The sequence below is a fragment of the Labeo rohita genome, chromosome 6, assembly GCF_022985175.1.
Source record: "Labeo rohita strain BAU-BD-2019 chromosome 6, IGBB_LRoh.1.0, whole genome shotgun sequence".
Classification (NCBI taxonomy): domain Eukaryota; kingdom Metazoa; phylum Chordata; class Actinopteri; order Cypriniformes; family Cyprinidae; genus Labeo; species Labeo rohita.
This window is the reverse complement of record NC_066874.1, coordinates 28,630,917-28,648,949: the sequence shown is the minus strand read 5'-3', so window position 1 is coordinate 28,648,949 and position 18,033 is coordinate 28,630,917. Positions and strand designations below refer to the sequence as shown.

Sequence of the window (18,033 nt, the reverse complement as noted above, 5' to 3'; positions counted from 1 at the left end):
CTTGGGTTTAAACATAATGTGGATCTGCAGAGGTTTGCGGCGTGGTTAGGCGGGCCTTAAATTACAGTGGTGATGGTGGGTGGAGGGGCTGGTAACCCAATCCTCTCACAAACATGTTTTGGACACTCTCGAAGCACACTTTATCCTTTTGAAATGCTGTTTATTGGTGAAATTGAGACAGTTTTGTTGTTTTTAATGCAACTGTGTTCAAGCATTTCTGACAGGCTTTTTTATATGTACACCATGAAAAAAAACAAAACAAATTACATTATCATTAAAATAAAGAGGAACTCAGCTTATTTTGCCTCTGTATAAAAAAGAAAATATATTTATAAAACGCTACTGTTTTTTATACAGCTTTTGCCCATTTGAAGTCTTTTCGTGAAGTGGCCATTGCCCGAGAACTTTGTGAGGATTGGTGATGTATTCATGTGGTTCACAACATCATAAACAACCAAAATTCATCTTAAGTAACAGTCAAAGTGACATATTTCAAATCCATGTCAGTAGTTATAAATTGATGCATTAATGACTTAATTTCCAGTGCGTCGTATGTACCTAATTGTGGCTAAAACCTTTATTTCTCACACACACATATACACACACACACACAGCTAAGAGATATAATTATTGCTGAAGCATTTCTGACAGTACGTAATACTTTATCACATTGTGATAGGAAGGATTTGGTAGGAGAAGTCTTGCATAAATTAGAGTCCTGAGAGTTGGGGATAAAACGAAGGTTTAAAGGTTGTACGCCTGTCGGATGTTGAGCGTGTCTTTCATCATCAGGTCTCGGAGTCTCCATAACGCGTCGGCCATCGTGGTGTGAGCGCCTTTGCTTTTCAGCCAGTGAGTAGGGAGACGGCTCTCCTGCTCCCTGGTGAGCCGACAGTCCTTTCTTTGTGCTGAAGAAATGAATATTAGAAAGTAAACATTTTTAAAAAGGCGTATCGACCATTTTCTAACCATTTTAAATTGTAATTTATTCCTGTGATGCAAAGCTGAATTCTCAGCAGCCATTACTTCAGTCTTTAGTGTCTCATGATCTTTCAGAAATCATTGTAATATGCTGATTTTGTGCTCAAGAAACATTTCTTACTATCATAAGTGTTGAAAACAGCTGTGCTGTTTAGTATGTTCATAAAAACATGATACATTTTTTCCATTTCAAGTTCAAAAGAACAGCATTCATTTGAAATCTTTTTATATTATTATTGTCTTTACTGTCACTTTTGATCAATCTAACGCATCAAACCAAATTTCAAAAACGTACCCAGCTCAGATTTTTAATTTTTCTAATATTTTTTCTGAGGAAAGATAGACATGTGTAGTGACGAAAGCCAAAATATTAAATGTCATGGATGAATATTTACTGAGTAATCTACTATTTTGTAGAGGGAGGTCAAAATGGCAGCTTTCATCTAAGATTCAGAGTCAAGTTACAGGTGGTTAAAAAAATGACTTCAGAAAGATGGCAGCATCATAAGGTTATGTTTCTAGTTTACACAGAGATTAGTAGTTCTGTTAGTAAAATCGATTGACTTTAGCAATCTTTGTCGCATTATGTGCCAATGGTGACCATTCAAAAAATGGGGAAACAGCACTGTAAGTTTTTCTCCAAAGTTTGCATGCATGTAACTCAAGTAGTATTAAAGATATCTTAATGCCCTTGTAGATATTGGGTCTTGACAAACGTTTCTTGTGGCATCTTTATTTTTAATGCCCTATGAGATTCGGTTCCAGAGATATTGAAATTTCAGTATGGCTCCAGGAGTAAATCATTAAAATGTACACATTTTCAGCGGTCAAAAACCAAATGTAGGTCAGTTTGAGAAAATATGCTGATATACTTATTTTCTTTTAAAGAGAAACCTCTAACGAACAAATAATATTAAAACTAGAGATGTATCTTGTTTCTTTCTGCCAATACAACTGCATTGAACATACCAGTCTGAGTGCCATAAATATTCTTTTTTCCAAAGTTTGTGTGCCTATAACTCAAGTATTGAAAATATCACAATATGATTTTAGGTTCTAGTTCTTCATAAACTTTTCTTTCGGAATCTTCATTTTCAAGGCCTTACATTGTTCAGTCCCAGAGATATGAGGCTCCAAATTTAGTATACTAACCATTTTCAATGATCAAAAGCCAAATGTAGGTTTGTGTTCATACAGAGGGATAGAGGGAAACAAGATACAATTCTAATTTAAAAATCTCATAAATATTCTTTTTCCAAAGTATTAAAGTTATCTTAATATGATTTTAGATTCTTGTTCTTAAGAAACCTTTCTTTTGGAATTTTCATTTTAAAGGCCCTATATGGTTTAATCCCAGAGATATCCAGATCTCAGTGCAGCTCCAAATGTAATATCCTACCCATTTTCAATGGTCAAAAGCCAAATATAATTTTCTCTTTATATAGAGGTAAACAACATACAATTCTAATTTAAACATTATTTCTTCTTTAAATAAAATAAGTATTGGCTGTATACAAAATGACCAACATCTGGTTTTTGACCACTGAAAATGGGTAACATTCAACATCTGGACATGGAGCCTCATTGAAATCCCCATATCTCTGGGCCTGAATGATGTAGGGCCTTGAAAATTAAGATTGCAAAGGGAAGGTTTATTAACAACTAAAATCTAAAATCATATTGCAATATCTTTAATACTTCTTAAATTATATGTACACAAACCTTGGAAAAATAATATTAAAGGCACTCAGACAGGTATGTTCAATGCAGTTGTCTTGACAGAAAGAAACAAGATACATCTGTAGTTTCAACATTATTTGTTCTTCAGACATTCCTCTTTAAAAGAAAAGTATCATATTTTTTCCCCGCATTTGGTTTTTTGACCACTGAAAATGTGTACATTTTAACAATTTACTCCTGGAGCCATATTGAAATTTCAGTATCTTTGGAACCGAATCTCATAGGGCATTAAAAATAAAGATGGCAAAGGAAAGTTTGTGAAAGGCCCAATATCTTAAAGGGCTTTAAGATACATTTAATACTTCCTGAATTACAGGCATGCAAACTTTGGAGAAAAACTGAAAAGTGCTGTTTTCCCATTTTTGAATAGTCACCAATGGCACATAATGCAACAAGGATTGAAGTCAACAGATTTTATTAATAGAACTACCAATCTCTGTGTAAAAATAAGATAATGATGCTGAAATTTTTCTGAAGTCATTTTTACCGCCCTGTAACTTAGTATTTTTTTTATTTGATTGCTCAGTAAATATTCAGTAATAACATTTAATATTTTGGCTTTCATCAGTAAACATGTCAATCGTCCTTCAGAAAAAATAGCAAAATCAAAAATTTGAACTGGGGACCTCTGGTTGATTTGATAAGGAATGACCTAGTATTAATTTTGGTCAAATTAAGACACTTCAGAACAGTAGTGTAATTGTTTATAACTTCAAAAGGAATAAACATCTCTCAAATGCAATTCACATGCAAATCTTCTTTACCCTTAAGGCTCTGGTCCCACTTGCTAATAGTGGAGGATTCAGCACTGAGGCCCTCAATGTACTTCAAATAAGCTTCTGAATGCAGAAGACGCTGAGGTTTTGGAGGCGGGGCAACAAAAATAGGCGGGGTTGGCTGGTGCTGGCCTGGTTGACCTTGACCTGGATATGGTGGTGGAGCTTGTTGTCCTGGCCCATATGCACCCATCTGAGAGGACAAAGAGAGGGAAATTAAAGACAGAGATGACAATCTGCATCTGGTTTAGTGACTACTGAAAGTTACATGACCATGTTCTTCACCTGCATGCCATAATGGTTTCCAGGACCAGGACTTCCAGCCATGCCATTCATTCCTGGGCCCATCACACCTGAGTAGGAAAGCAAAAATAGATGAAATCTCAACATCTGTGAATAAGGCTGCAAATAATGTGCTTTGATTGAATAAGTAAATATCGTTCCTATGAGTTACATTTTCCCCAAGCAAATGGTGTTTGTATAAAACAAAGACTCAGTGAAGTCAGTCAGTGGAAAAGTGGAGGTGACAAATCATGTGTAGAAATTAGATTAAGAAAGTGTGAAGTGAGACACTGAGGGGAAAAAAACATTAGCGTGTTAGTTGTGTTGTGTGAATATTCCCACCCTATGAATTAGATACAACTAAAATTAGACCATGCAGAAATACTGATATTATTTAATACAAAGCATTTCTTCATTCACTAACCAATGTACAAAAAAATCAGCTCTGTAAGCTGCCTTGCTGTCCAGGCAGAACTCTAGTTTTTGGAACAAAGCCATGATTTCAAACCAAGAAAGCAAAACAATTTTCCTATTTTTTTAAATTTGGATTGAAGCTGGTCAGAAGATCTTCGGGTGGGGTTTCTGACTAATTGGAGTGCTTCTTACCCGGATGGGGCATACCAGGGTACCCGGCCATGCCTGGTAGAAGGTAGTGCTGGGAAGGCAGCTGGGGCACCCCCATGGGATGAGGTGGTGTGCCACCCATGCCCATCATGCCCTCAGAAGGACCCTGCATAGGCATGTAGGGCGGGCCATAATTTCCCATCATGCCTTGGGTGAGGAGGAGATAGCACAAAAAGATCCATGCATTGATGACATGCAGTTGTCTAACAAGTCATGCAACTACAAAATAACAGTCATATCAATGTCAAAGAAAGTGTGAATTTTTAAATGTGGTTAATGCTTAAAAAAAATACTCTACATATTAACAGGTTAATAAAAAAGGTTGTCATGCAAAAAGAAAAACATAAATGTGAAATAAAGAACGTGGCAATATACCAAACCAAAAATAAAAGTGTGCATACAGTACAAACTGTGAAAGGAACTGAATCATCTCTAATGGGGCACACTTTTGGTATGCGGAAGATAGAGACGTGATTGATGAGTTGAGGTTTTAGATGGTTTAAATATATGAGAATTGTCGGAGGGTGCCCGGACGCTGCGTCTGTCTCTTTCAGCAATAGTGGGGGCGATTTGGCGTTACCTGGCACAGGTGGCATGGCCTGGTTTAGCATCCCCATAGCGCTTGGGGGAGGTACCACCCCCATCATTGAGCCGACTGGGGTACCTGCTCTTGGGGAAGCCTGCTGCTGCTGTTGCTGCTGAAGGACCCTCTCTCGTTCCTGCTGCTCTACCAGTTTAGCTGCCCGTTCTGTGAAAACATTGATAACTTAATTACAGACTCTTCGGTATGTGGTGGTATTAAGCAAATTGTGAATTAGAGAGAGTTTCCATATAGAAATAGTCGGCAAAGTCGGCGTACTTTGTCCATAAACTGCCCAAATGCAGTTTATATGCAGCTTCAAATGATCCCAAATGCGGTTGTAAACTATCTCAGCCGAGGAAGAAGGGTCTTATCTAGCGAAACGATCGGTTATTTTTTACACTATATAAAAATTTTAATGTCAAACGCTTGTCTTGTCTTGCTCTTCCCTAACTTTTTTTTTACCGATTCATGACAGTTAGAGTATGTCGAAAAACTCCCATCTCATGTTTTCCCTCAACTTCAAAATAGTCATGTATCGCTGTTTAATCTTTTTTTGTTGAGGGTGTTTGATCTTCTTTGCATGTTCACTTTGCAAAGACTGGGTCAGAACTTCTGCAGCGATGTAGGATGATTTTGAAATGATTTTTGAAGTTGTGGGAGAAAATACAATTGTTTTTTGACATACCCTAACTGTCTAGAATCAGAATACACAGAGTTCAGGCAGAGCAAGAGAAGACAAGTGTTTGATATTAAAAAGTATATAAATTGTATTATTTGAAAATAACCGATCGTTTTGCTAGGTAAGACCCTTCTTCCTCGGCTGGGATCATTTACAACCATATTTGGGATCGTTAGAAGCCACATTTAAGCAGCATTTTGGAAGTTCAAAAAAAAAAAAAAAAAAAAAATCGGGTCACCATAGCAGTCCATTAAATGGAGAAAAATCCTGAAATGTTTTCCTCAAAAAACAATTTCTTTACGACTGAAGAAAGAAAGATATGAACATCTTGGATGACAAGGGGGTGAGTACATTATCTGTAAATTGTTGTTCTGGAAGTGGACTTCTCCTTTAATAAGCTTTCCATTGATGTATGGTTTGTTATGATAGGACAATATTTGGCTGAGATACAACATCAAGACAAGATCAACATACAAGATCCATGTAATACTAGATTTCTCCAAATCTGTTCCAATGAAGAAACAAACTTATCTACATCTTGGATCACTTGAAGTGTACTATGGCAATCAGGACTAGAGCAACTTCTCAGGAAGGGTTGAGAACATACCTTCATATTCCGCCTTCTTAGAAGCTTCCAGGTTCCTCCATTCTGTGCCCACTAGCCGGCTCAGCTCTCCAAAGGAGAAATCAGGGTGACGAGCCTTTATAATAGCCCTCACTTCACTGCTAAACAGGATGTAGCCACTCATGTTGATCTTACGCTTGGCTCCTTCCTTTTTGGACATACCCTTAATCTTTGGCGTGGACTGTGCATAGCAAACAGGGGTGTAAAGAAAATGTCAGCTATTGCTGAATATGAAAAAACTATGGAGAATAGAAGTTGATAAACCTAAAATTTTCAACTTTGAGTATATGATTATATACTGAATATGATGACTATCAGAAAACAATAGATGTAATGGATGCATGCAAAACTGGACAGGATGGGTGATGACTGATTTCTGGGGAGATTAGAGTACCTGTGGTGGTGTATAAGGCATATCCATGTCACTTGTTGTGGATGCCTGGCTGGGTGGCATTGAGGGCGTCGCTGCTGCTTCCTCGTCATCATCGTCCATGTCATCCATATCTTCATCCAGATCCTCCATGTCTGCAAACTTAGCCTCAAGCTCCTCAATCTTCTTATCCAGCAGGGGGGATGGCACTTTCTGGGGCACGATGGGTTTTCTAAAAATTAATTTAGAGCATCAGTTAGTCGCTAAACTCAATCAACCATTTTGAGCCTTAGTTTGAGGTCTGGCACATTAATTTTTAAAAACAGCAATTAAGACATACTAAGGAACTTTTGAATAACCTCTTTACATAAACACACTCTGGCTGTAACACACACTGCCTACTAAAAGTAAGGTAGGAAAGTAAAAAGCACCTAAAGTAGAAGATCTCATCATCAACCACTTTGGCTGAGAGGGAGAAGCGTTTAAGGGCTTTAAACTTCTTCATTTGCTTTTCACTCTCTATGTAGCGACTTTCAAAAAGGAGCACGTCTTCTTCTGGACACTCAGTTGGTCTGCAGGACAGGAAGTCCTTAAAAGAGGAGACCACACATTTCCCTGTAAAAAGAAAGAGAATAGATTTAAATAGATTTTTTTTTCCTCAAATACAAGGTAGGGAACTGAAGAATAGAACAGAGGAGTTAATATGAAAATGTTCAAGCACTTAATCAGCTGTATAAATCCCATTTGTGGGAATGCACACTCTTATAAGTTTCAACACGATACATTTGCTACGGGATCTGCAATGATTTATTTCACTTGGCTGCTTTTCGTTCGTACTCGAGCCAAGTGATCCCGCACTGATTCAATTATGCATTCAGGGCTCTGAGGTGGCTAGTTTTATACTATAAAATCCCTGCAGACTTCCACAAGAAGAAGGTCTTAATTGTATTTCTAGTGTCTTCGTGAAATGATAAGTCTCTCAGCATGTTAATGATTCCCAAAGGCAGCAGTATGTGACAAGAATGGTTGGCAAAATTTCTTCATCACAGCTTGAACACCCACAGTTTGGTTGGTTGTGGGTTGTGGATGGACATCAAACTGATATGAAACTAGCGTTTTGTCACAATTACATTGAAATAATTCACTCAGTGCCCATACCTAAGATGCAGGTCATCGGACAGGTCTCTTCCAGGCTGCTGAGGAACACCTCACGTTTGTAAAACATCTTTGTTGGCTCATGCTCTGTTTCCTCAGGGTGGATGAAGATGGGTCCAAAGAAGAATGCTGCTCCATCCCGCAACCACATCTTATCGATTCTGTCCATATCAACCATTACAATTCAGACTATTGTTTTTACTGAAATCGAGTTATTTGGGTAAAATAAGCATGATTTTGCCCACCTGCCAATTCGTGACCGCACCAGCCCGTGGGAGCGTATGTAGACACAGTCACCCAATTTAAGCCACAAGTCATTGTAGCGGAGCTGTTCATAGTACTGGTATCCCGGCTCCCCATTGGCCACTTCAACTGGAACGTCTTCTCGCTCCTGTAGTGAATGCAAGAGAACATTACATGCTTAATTTAGGGGAAATTTTTTTTTTTTTTTTAAATCTCAATATTATTAAATTCCTTCATACCTTCTCAATGAAGCCACCACTCTCTCCATCTGGAAGATCAGCCACTTTGTCTTTTGCACTGACAAACATGGAGGCAACTCTGACTACGGGTAATAGAACCTCCCGAGGGACTAGTTTGACAGAGCTTGGTGGCATGGACCATATTTTGATCTTCTTGAAGGTTTTGGTCCTGGCAGTGTAGCGGGATTCACAGACATAGACGTCTTCGGGTCTAAAGCCTTCCGGTTGCAACTTAAAATATTCCTAAATCAACAATCCCAGATTCAAGTGAGTTAAATGCAACATTCTTCAAGAACCCGCAAGTAACATCTCATTCATTTTACTTTTACTGGAACACATAGCCTCTTGTAGCTAATGGCTTTATTTTTTTGAACCTCTTGGTCAAATTTATTAATTAAACACATATTTGGACTGTGGCTCATGTTACTCACCTTTACAAACAACACAACACATTTTCCCAAGATCTTGCTGAAAGGCACACGGTTGTAGTAATCGCTCTTGAATACTTCCTTCTCCAGGAACTTGCGTGTTGCCAAATGGAAAGTTTCTCCTGGACGATAAAACCAACATCCGTACATCCACTGCTCACCTGCAGTCAACAAACATATTTAATTGTTAATTCAAAAAAATGGGAAAAGTTAAAAAAATAAATAAATAAATACATGAGCTACCAAACGAAGATGATATGTCAGCACAAAATGCAACAGAGAAATAAGCAACAGCAATGAAGCATTACATTTGGCGCTATGACTATAACTGAATATTGGCATGCAGATGTGTTCAGGCCAGCACTTTTATCAAACATATGAAGTTTGGTGCACATTGAGCATGGTATGTTTGTTTTAATGCAAAGGGTGAAGTATTCTGTTGCCAAACAGGTGGCGCTATGATTATAACTGAATACTGCCCCTCAGATGTCTTCAGGCCAGGACTCTTACCAAACGGAAAGTTTGCTGCAGATTAGACACTGCATGTTTAGGTTAGTGTAAAACAAGTTTCTTGGCAACATTTCCTGTTATCAGAAGGTGGCGCTATGATTATAACAGAAAATTGGCCCACAGATGTGTTCAGGCCAGGACTCTTATTGAATGTGTAAAGGTAAGATTGGACATTTTATGGCTGAGTTACGACCACTTCTATTTCCATGACGAAACAACGAAACCCTTTAACGAAAACCCAAGATCTTCGCAATTTAACATCACAAAGGCCTTTAGATTAGACTGACCAAATATGATTTTAATCTGATTAAATCTATATGAGGAGTTTGATACAGCATAAAATATAGATTTTATGTCATTAAGGTGACGCTATGACTGTAACTGAATATGGGCGTGTAGATCTCTTCAGGTCAAGAGTCTTCAAACGTAAAATTTGTGGCAGATCAGACATTGTACGGGTTATAACAACTTCCTGTTTCGTGGCCAAACATCGAAACTTGTCAGGCAACCAGACACGCCCTTCAATGAAAGCTCAAGATCGTCACAATTTAACATCACGAAGTGCTTTGGATTACACTGACCAATTCGGTGCTGATCTGAATAAATCTCTAGGGAGAGTTTGTTAAAATCCAACACTTGAAAATGGCAAAACTACACAAAATTTGCCAAGAAAATTCAAAACAATCAACTTCCTGTTAGGTTTCGGATTTTGCTCCAAGACACTGTTTTGTAAGTATTGGTGTGTTACATGTGTCCACCGATTTTCATACATGTATGTGAAAACATAGCTCGAGGGGCACTTCTGGCGTGTGTACAAAATGTTGGGAACTAAAAAGTGATAATGTGCTTACCAGCTTCATCCTTCCAGAGTTTCTCAATGCAGACAATGTGAGGTTGCAAATTCGCTTCTGAAGGCTGAACATATACACAATCTCCAACACTGTAGGTGTTGTTTTCAAAGTTGCAATCCTGACTGTATGAGCTTTGAGGACCAGACGGCCACTGGCTTCCTGCAGCACCCTCTGCTTTGTCCTCTTCTGGAAGAGCTATTAATCATAAGAGCAAAGTGCACATTATTGCACTTCTGTAACAGAGTCATTACAGCAGCAAGATTTTAAAGGGTATCCCAAGATGTTACATAACTTAAAAAAATGCTAGAAGCAGCAGCGAAGCAATTTCTGAAAACATAAGAGGAAAGAACCTTTTTTGTCTTCCTCCCGTTTCAGCCGGTCTTCCTCAATTTCTTGGGGCAGTTTCTCTCGCTTCTCTTGATCTATGTCGGCATGCAGATGTTTGGATGTGTAGCTCAGCGCTGGGGTCAGCAAGATTTCGCCATTCTTGCACAGCTCATCACGGATCTTAACAAAGAAATGCTGCAACTCCACAGAATCTTCAAAGATCTCAGAATCGGTCCTGAAAATGCACAACAGCTGTAATCAACACCATTCCTGTTTATTTTATTGAAAGTGGCATCTTTTGAATTCCCCAGAAAAAAGAAAATGTTTCTTTAAATGACTCTTCCCTGCTTACCTGTTGAGACGTCTTGCTTTCTCCAGCACTTCAAACACATGCTCCTGGAACACATCCAGTCTCCGATAGCGGCCGTTATCCACATTATTACGAATAATTTCTAAAGTAAGGGGCGGGTCCTCTGGGTTACCAGGGTCGATGGCAGGAACCTCCGCCAAAGAGTCACTATAGCAGCGGCCTTCATCATCCTGGTGCCCCATCATCGAAACGTACAGATTCCGGATGAGCTCACGCACGAGAGAGGCAACTGACAAACCACCCAGTCCACCTTCATCTCCATCCTCTTCATCCTCAATCTGTCGACGGGCTTCAAGAAAGGCTCGATGGAGCAGCAGTGCATCTCGGTATATCAGAGACTCGGGCTCGTTGTAGGTGCAGGCGTTGTTGAACATAAGGATGAAATCTTCTGCTAGCGAGTCGACGTCTTGATAGCGTCCCTGTACCATGTAGCTGCGTATACGCTCCATGTCAATAGGACGCTTAATTGCGGCATAATAGTCAGGCAGCTCAGAACGTGAAGGCAGACGCAGGAACACGGTGCTGAGACGTCGGCCACGGTTGTCGGTGAAGTTGCGCACAGCTTCGTAGAGGTCAGTAAGCTTCTGCTGGAGTGGGGTGGTATGGGTGCGTGCCTTTTTAGGGGAGGCAGCAACTCCACTACGGCCTAGAAAAAAAAAAGAATGGTATTTAGTAAAAATCCTAAACATACTAACAGTTGAGGTCCGAAGTTTACAAACACTTTGCAGAATCTGCAACAATGTTAATTATTTTACCAAATTAAGAGGGATCATACAAAATGCATGTTAGCTTTTATTTAGTACTGACCTGAATAAGATATTTCACATAAAAGATGCTTACATGTAGTCCACAAGAGAAAATAATAGCCGAATTTAAAAAAAAAAAAAAAAAAAAAAAAAAAAAAAAAAACAAATTCCCGTCTTCAAAAGTTTACATACACTTGTTTCTTAATACTGTGTTGTTACCTGAATGATCCACAGCTGTTTTTTTTTTGTTTAGTGATAGTTGTTCATGAGTCCCTTGTTCTTCAGAAAAATTCTTCAAGTCTGACAAGTTTTCAGGATTTTTGTGTATTTGACTTACATATTTCCCAGAAGACAAAATAAATTACATTTACCCTGATCTTCAAATTCAAAAAGTTTTCACCCCCTGGCTCTTAATGCATGTTTCCTTCTGAAGCATCAGTGGGCATTTGAACCTTCTGTAATAGTTGGAAGGGGTTCAAATACACAAAAAATACACAAAAAAATCTGAAAAGCCAAAGAATTTGTGGGACCTGAAAGACTTTTCTAAAGCACAGCAGGCAGTTTAACTGTTCAGGATAACCAAGGGAACTGTAAACAACTATCACTAAACAAAAACACAGCTGTGGATCACTGAGGTAACAACACAGAATGAAGAATCAATATATGTGAACTTTTGAACAGGGTCATATAAAATCTATTATTTTCTCTTGTGGACTATATGTAAACGTCTTTTATGTGAAATATCTTCAGTACTAAACAAAAACTAACATGGATTTTGTGTGATTCCTCTTATTTTGGTCAAATAATTAACATTTTGCAGATTCTGGAAGGTGTGTGTAAACTTTTGACCTCAACTGTACATAAACATTTTATTAGTGTATTAAGGTGTCAAATTTTAGACAAAAATAAATAAATAAATAAACATACGAAGCTTGAGTTTGGGAGAGCCCATGTCATCTTCCTCTGGAGGAGGGCCAAGCTCCTTCTGTTTATCCTTAACTAACTTCTCCAGGATGTTTGCATCATTATAAACCTGCAGGTAAAAAATAATGAAATGACTATTAGGTCTATACAATTTTAGACACTATATTCAGGTTTGAACCCTCACAATTAAATAATGAAGCAATATTATTTTCTGTTTCTTTAAAACCGCTGTAAATATCATTCTCATCATAGACATACTTGTAAAAAATGTTGGCTTAAAAACAGAGTAAAAGCCAATAAATTGCAAATCATTTATTGCTTTTTAAAATAACCTTTTTTAAAATCTTTTAATATATTTTACTGTGATGCAAAGCTGAATTTTCAGCAGCCATTACTCCAGTCTTAAGTCTCACATGATCCTTCAGAAATCATAGTAATATGCTCACTTGCTGCTTAAGAAACATTTATCATTAAAATTAAAACAATAATAATAATAATATTTTTGTGAAAACAGTGACCATTTTTTATAATTCATTAATGATCAGTAAATTCAAAAGAACGGCATTTTTTCTAAATAGAATTTCTGCAACATTTTAAATGACTTTATTGTAATTTTTTGCCTCTCTGCTGAAAGTATTTTTTTCTTTCAGCTTTTGAAGAGCATTGCATTACAATTTAGAATTCAGTTTGAATAACGTAATGATGCCCACCTGAGATCCCTCCTCGTTATAGTGGCGTGCATTGCGAAACATAAGCTTCATGTCATCCATAAGTGCTTCCTCGTTGTTATAACGCTCAGTGCGGATATTGTTCTCGATGGTACGCAGGTCCATTGGATCTTGGATGATCTGGTAGTAGTCTGGGTAATCCTTCTTAGAGGGCTTCACCATGAAAAGTTCACAGAGGCGCCGTCCAGTGCCTGTCTCACGTGCCTCAGTCACTGCAGCATACAGCATCTTCATTCGGTTTTTCTTGGTGTTCTTCTTGTGGCTTTAAGGAACAGACAATGGCAGCAATAAAAAAGAATGTTAAAAACGTATTACTGATTGCAAACAACATGGATGAAAAATAATGCGAGTGACGTCATTTAAAAATCACCTTTTTCTTTTAGCACTTCCCAAATCAGAATTTGCAGTAGACACATCTCCTTCGTCGTCATCTCGAAGCTCTCTTTTCTTTTGCTAGGATAAAAATTCAACCAAAAAAACATAACCTGAAACATTAGGCCATTCTTGCAATAGGGTTTGGAGAAGACGTTTAGTTCTTAATGCAGACTGACCTGCATTATTTGCTGTAACCTCTGAGCACGTTTGTATATGGTGGAGTTGGGCATGTTGTAGCGTTTAGCATTCTCAAACATTACTGTGAGGTCAGCCTCAATCTGCTCGACTCCTTCATAATCTCCATTCTTCATTTTATCCCTATAAATAATACAAAACAGGGAGAGAGTGTGTAAATGTTGACTGTTTTCAAACTTTACAGTTAAAATACGCAGATATATAAGTGGGTTATCCACACCTGATCTGTTGTAGGGAGATGGGGTTTTTGATCTGATGGTAGTAGTCTGGGTATTCCCTTCGTGCGGGCAGTTGGAGGAATGGTTCAGCGAGAAGCAGCCCCTGAACGCTTCGAGCTCCTCGCACTGACTGGTACAACAGGAAGATTGGGTCACTTGCACTGAGACCGCAATCATTCTCTGATTCTCCAGTGTCATAACGTACAGTGCCTGAGACAAATAATAAGGACAGACAAAAGTACTTCAAAGAACAATCCTTCAGTTGCAGACCTTGCAAATGTATTTTTGAACAAGTGGAGTTGGCAGACTCTCCCAAATGGATTGCTATAAAGTGATCTTAGATAAAGGGAACTGTGGATATGTACCTGTGAGAATAGAGTCTTCATCACTTTCAGATCCAGCCTGAAGGGCCATAGTGATGGCAGACAGCCGGTCACCCTGAGCAGACCTCCGATTTCTAGTAAAACACAGCATGTTATAGACTAAAAAAAGCATCTTTAAAGCAACCAGTCGAGAAAAAGAAGAATTACCTAATGCGCAGGCTAGATTTAGTGGGTTCAGCCTGTTCAATCTCAGTCTTTCTCTGGGCAAATACCTTCTTGATTGTGTTTGCATCCTTTAAAAAGACAAAAATGAGTTCATGTTGTAAACAAGGAGTTAAATGGTCATGTTGAATAAACAACAAAGGTATAAAAGGCACAAACCTTGAAAACTTGTGACCCTGGCTCATTGTACGTTTTGGCGTTTTTTGTCAAAAGATCAACGTCCTTGGCCATGGCACTGATGGATTTGTAATGTCCTGCCTAAAAACAGAACAAAATATTACTATTATTCACCTTAATTTGCAACCTTGAAATAAGCCATTTCATCTCAATGCTAGAAATTTCCATTTCATTGTGTAAATACTAAAAAACTAGAAGAATAACAGTAAATGGTAAAACAATTTGCACTACAAACCAGTGTTTCTTATGATTATGATAAATAAAAATATATAATATGTATTTATTATATGAGTGAAAAAAAAGTGCATAATGGGTTTCATTATTAAATTCAATTAAGACAAATATATTACATCAATATATTACATATGAAATATTTATAACAGCTCCAAAACACCCACCACTGCACACTTTGCTATAGTCTGCCAGCATATTTTTAAAGCACAACATACCTGTATCCTCTGAGCCACAGTACGCAGATCTATTGGTTCTTTTATTACGGCATAATAGTCTGGATAATGCTGGAAAGGAAGGAATGGAAACGGAAGTCAGCTTTGATTAAAGGAATGAACTAGTCTGACATCAAGTGAGTACACAAACATGGGTCTCACCAATTTGGAGGGAAGTTTTTGGAATAGCTCGCTAACAAGCCTCCCTGAGGAATCAGTGCATGATACTATGGCCTCCAAGAGCTGCTCCAGTATGGCTTTTAGATAGCTTGGTGGTCTCTGTTGAGCAAAGGCACATAAATAACCATAATAAAAGAAACCACTAAACATCCATAAACACAAACAGAAAAATATCTGTCAATTTTCTTTACCTCCTCCTCCATGGAAGCACTAGGGTTTTCACCATCGTCACCTTCCTCATCATCTTCAGCGTCCTCTCCTTCGGCTCCCTGTAGCAGTTCATTCTTGGTAGACAGGAAGACGTTCAAAAGCCTGCAGGCAGCTCTGTACTCTGCACTCTCAGCCTGTTGTAAGAGATCCACAGGTGTATTAGCATTTCTGAGTTAATGATGGCTGTGATGCTGAAAAGTTTTGTTTGTGCGACTGCTATGTTGATTGCATTTATGGCTAACCAGTAGGTTAAACAAGGAAAAAAAAAAAAAAGGAGAGAGAAAATAAAGGAGAGACTGAGCGGATTCATGTGCCAGTGTTATGTGTAAATGTAAACTCACCTGATAGTAAGCTTTGGCATTGTTAATAAGCAGATGAAAGTCAGCTGAGAACTGCTCTACATCCTGGTATTCCTCTGCCCTGAGCTTCTGCTGTATTTTCATCATGTCTATGGGCTGGCTCACCACGTCATAATAGTCAGGCTGATTTCTAAAATAAGAAAAAGAGGATGAAAGGGTTGAGGCGCAGGTTAGTGTCAACTGGATTCATTCAACCCAGTATGGTTTATTTCATCACATTTTTTACATTTAAAAAAAGAATTACACAGAATTAATTTATTTTTAAAAACTACAGGTATAATTACTACTTTTAATTTTCTGCAGGTGTTATTTTATAAAATGGTAGAGTTGAGCAAATGAGTTTAAATTTTTTTTTTTTATCATTTGAATTTATCATTTGGAATTAGACTTCATTTTTATATTTTCCTTTTTCTATTTTTGTGAACATTTTTAGCTATTTGTTTTATTTTAGCAAGTTTTTTTTTCCTTTTTTTTTTTAAATATGTTAAATTACATTTATTGTTGATAAACACTGCCTTGGAAACTTGCTGAAATAAAAAAGAATGTAAAAAATCCTGAATTTATTTTAAGTTAACATTTATTTTACTTCAAGTAATGAAAACTGTTATGATTTTAGTTTTATATATTAGACTATTAACAAAATTAAAGAAATAATTAATTAAAAGCACAATAATTTTTCTCTAATAAAGACATTTGTGTGTAAAAAATATAAATAAATATATAATAATATATTACAAATAAATACACATGTTGTTATTTTTGATTAATTAATTTATACTCTATTTTATATCCATTAATGTTTATTTTGTACTGAAAATTATATGGCTTTAGTTGTTGCTGACTATAGTAATCCTGAGCAGGACTAGACAATGATATAAAAGCAGCCATTAACTGTCCAGCATTCAGTTTAATGACTTTACTCCATTTAGAAATGTGTAAAATAGCAAGTATTTGAATTAAAATTTAATGACAGTGTACATTAAAAGACAAGGAATTTACTTGTACCTCCTCTTTGGTGCACGAACAAAGAGCTCACAGATCTGTCTGCCTTGGTCGTCTTTATAATCTCTGACAGTGTTGTACAATTCATGGCACACAGCAATCTAAAGAAGACATAAGAGATCAGAGTTATGATCTAAACTGATCTATAACCGAAATACGAGCTAAAGCAAGATAAAAATGAATATATTAAACCCCATGTACTCACTTGATCAACAGAAGGAGCATTGGAAGCTCTCCTCCTCTTCCATCCACTGACGGGGGTGGATGAGGTGGCATCATCAAAGTCTCCTCCGCTGGCACTGCTGGAGGGAGAGGTGGCTCGTCTTCTCTTGGAGCCCATTTAAATGGTACCTGTTGACCCACAAACATCCTTTTACACATTCAGTTATTTTAATAAAATAATGTGGATTCTCAGAAATCATTTCATAAAGATAAAATTGTATGTCAGATACCAATCCGTAATAACTAAGTACATTTTCAAAAGTTAGACCAAAAACGCCTTCACATCGTAATGTTACAGAGTAGCACATAATAAGATCTTACAATAACCATCATAAATTTTCTTGATTTTAAAAATGGTACATGAAGATTTTGTGGATCACCATATATCACTTTCCCATAATAAATGTTGTTTACAATATCTATATGAGCTACTAGACATAAACAAACTACAGTTGACCTACTGTATGGAGGACAAAGGAAAGTTTGGACATTAATTCATCACCGAAATATGCATTCTTTCATACTAGCTTTCAAGTAAGCCTTTAACAGGAGCGATTATACTTTGAACTACATGTGTGTACAGTGTTATGTGGAATAGCATACTTAGCTGCGTGCTAATCTTCCGGTAAACAATCCCTAACGGCCAACAGCCAATCGACGCTCCGTGTTTCAGTCAAACAAAAGAGCGGTCTCGTAGTGTGCTTTCCTACTCACTCACGTCTCATTAAACGCGCACTTCGGTTTCTTATAATAATATTGCTGAGGTTAATAAACGTATTCGGGAACAAAAGGTTTTAGAAATACGCTCACCTACCCGTATTAAAATCACGACTTTATTGGCGCGGTTAGGAATTATCTTTCAATAACAACAGAGCCGCAACTGTTAGCCAGCAAGTAGCGTTGATAGCTAACGAAGTCCCGCC

General features: G+C 37.6%; 1 protein-coding gene across 2 annotated transcripts; it reads right to left on the bottom strand.

The window, feature by feature from the left end:
- Window positions 1–553: 553 nt before the first annotated feature.
- On the bottom strand, window positions 554–18,026 carry pbrm1l (polybromo 1, like). 2 transcript variants are annotated; one of them, XM_051111806.1, is made up of 30 exons: window positions 17,714–18,026; window positions 17,094–17,239; window positions 16,892–16,989; window positions 15,869–16,016; window positions 15,509–15,661; window positions 15,300–15,416; window positions 15,141–15,209; window positions 14,674–14,772; window positions 14,500–14,585; window positions 14,335–14,426; window positions 13,972–14,179; window positions 13,733–13,874; window positions 13,552–13,634; window positions 13,164–13,443; window positions 12,457–12,562; window positions 10,766–11,429; window positions 10,437–10,648; window positions 10,087–10,281; window positions 8,729–8,886; window positions 8,298–8,540; window positions 8,061–8,206; window positions 7,819–7,976; window positions 7,092–7,275; window positions 6,685–6,892; window positions 6,273–6,471; window positions 4,984–5,151; window positions 4,386–4,550; window positions 3,783–3,850; window positions 3,486–3,690; window positions 554–908 (listed from the first exon to the last, which is right to left on the bottom strand). In XM_051111806.1, exons 2-30 carry the CDS (start codon window positions 17,226–17,228, stop codon window positions 745–747), a joined length of 4,953 nt encoding a protein of 1,650 aa, XP_050967763.1. In that variant the 5' UTR covers window positions 17,229–17,239; window positions 17,714–18,026; the 3' UTR covers window positions 554–744. The 2 variants fall into 2 exon arrangements, with proteins under 2 accessions (XP_050967763.1, XP_050967764.1); XM_051111807.1 differs by having other exon boundaries at window positions 5,068–5,151.
- Window positions 18,027–18,033: the final 7 nt, after the last annotated feature.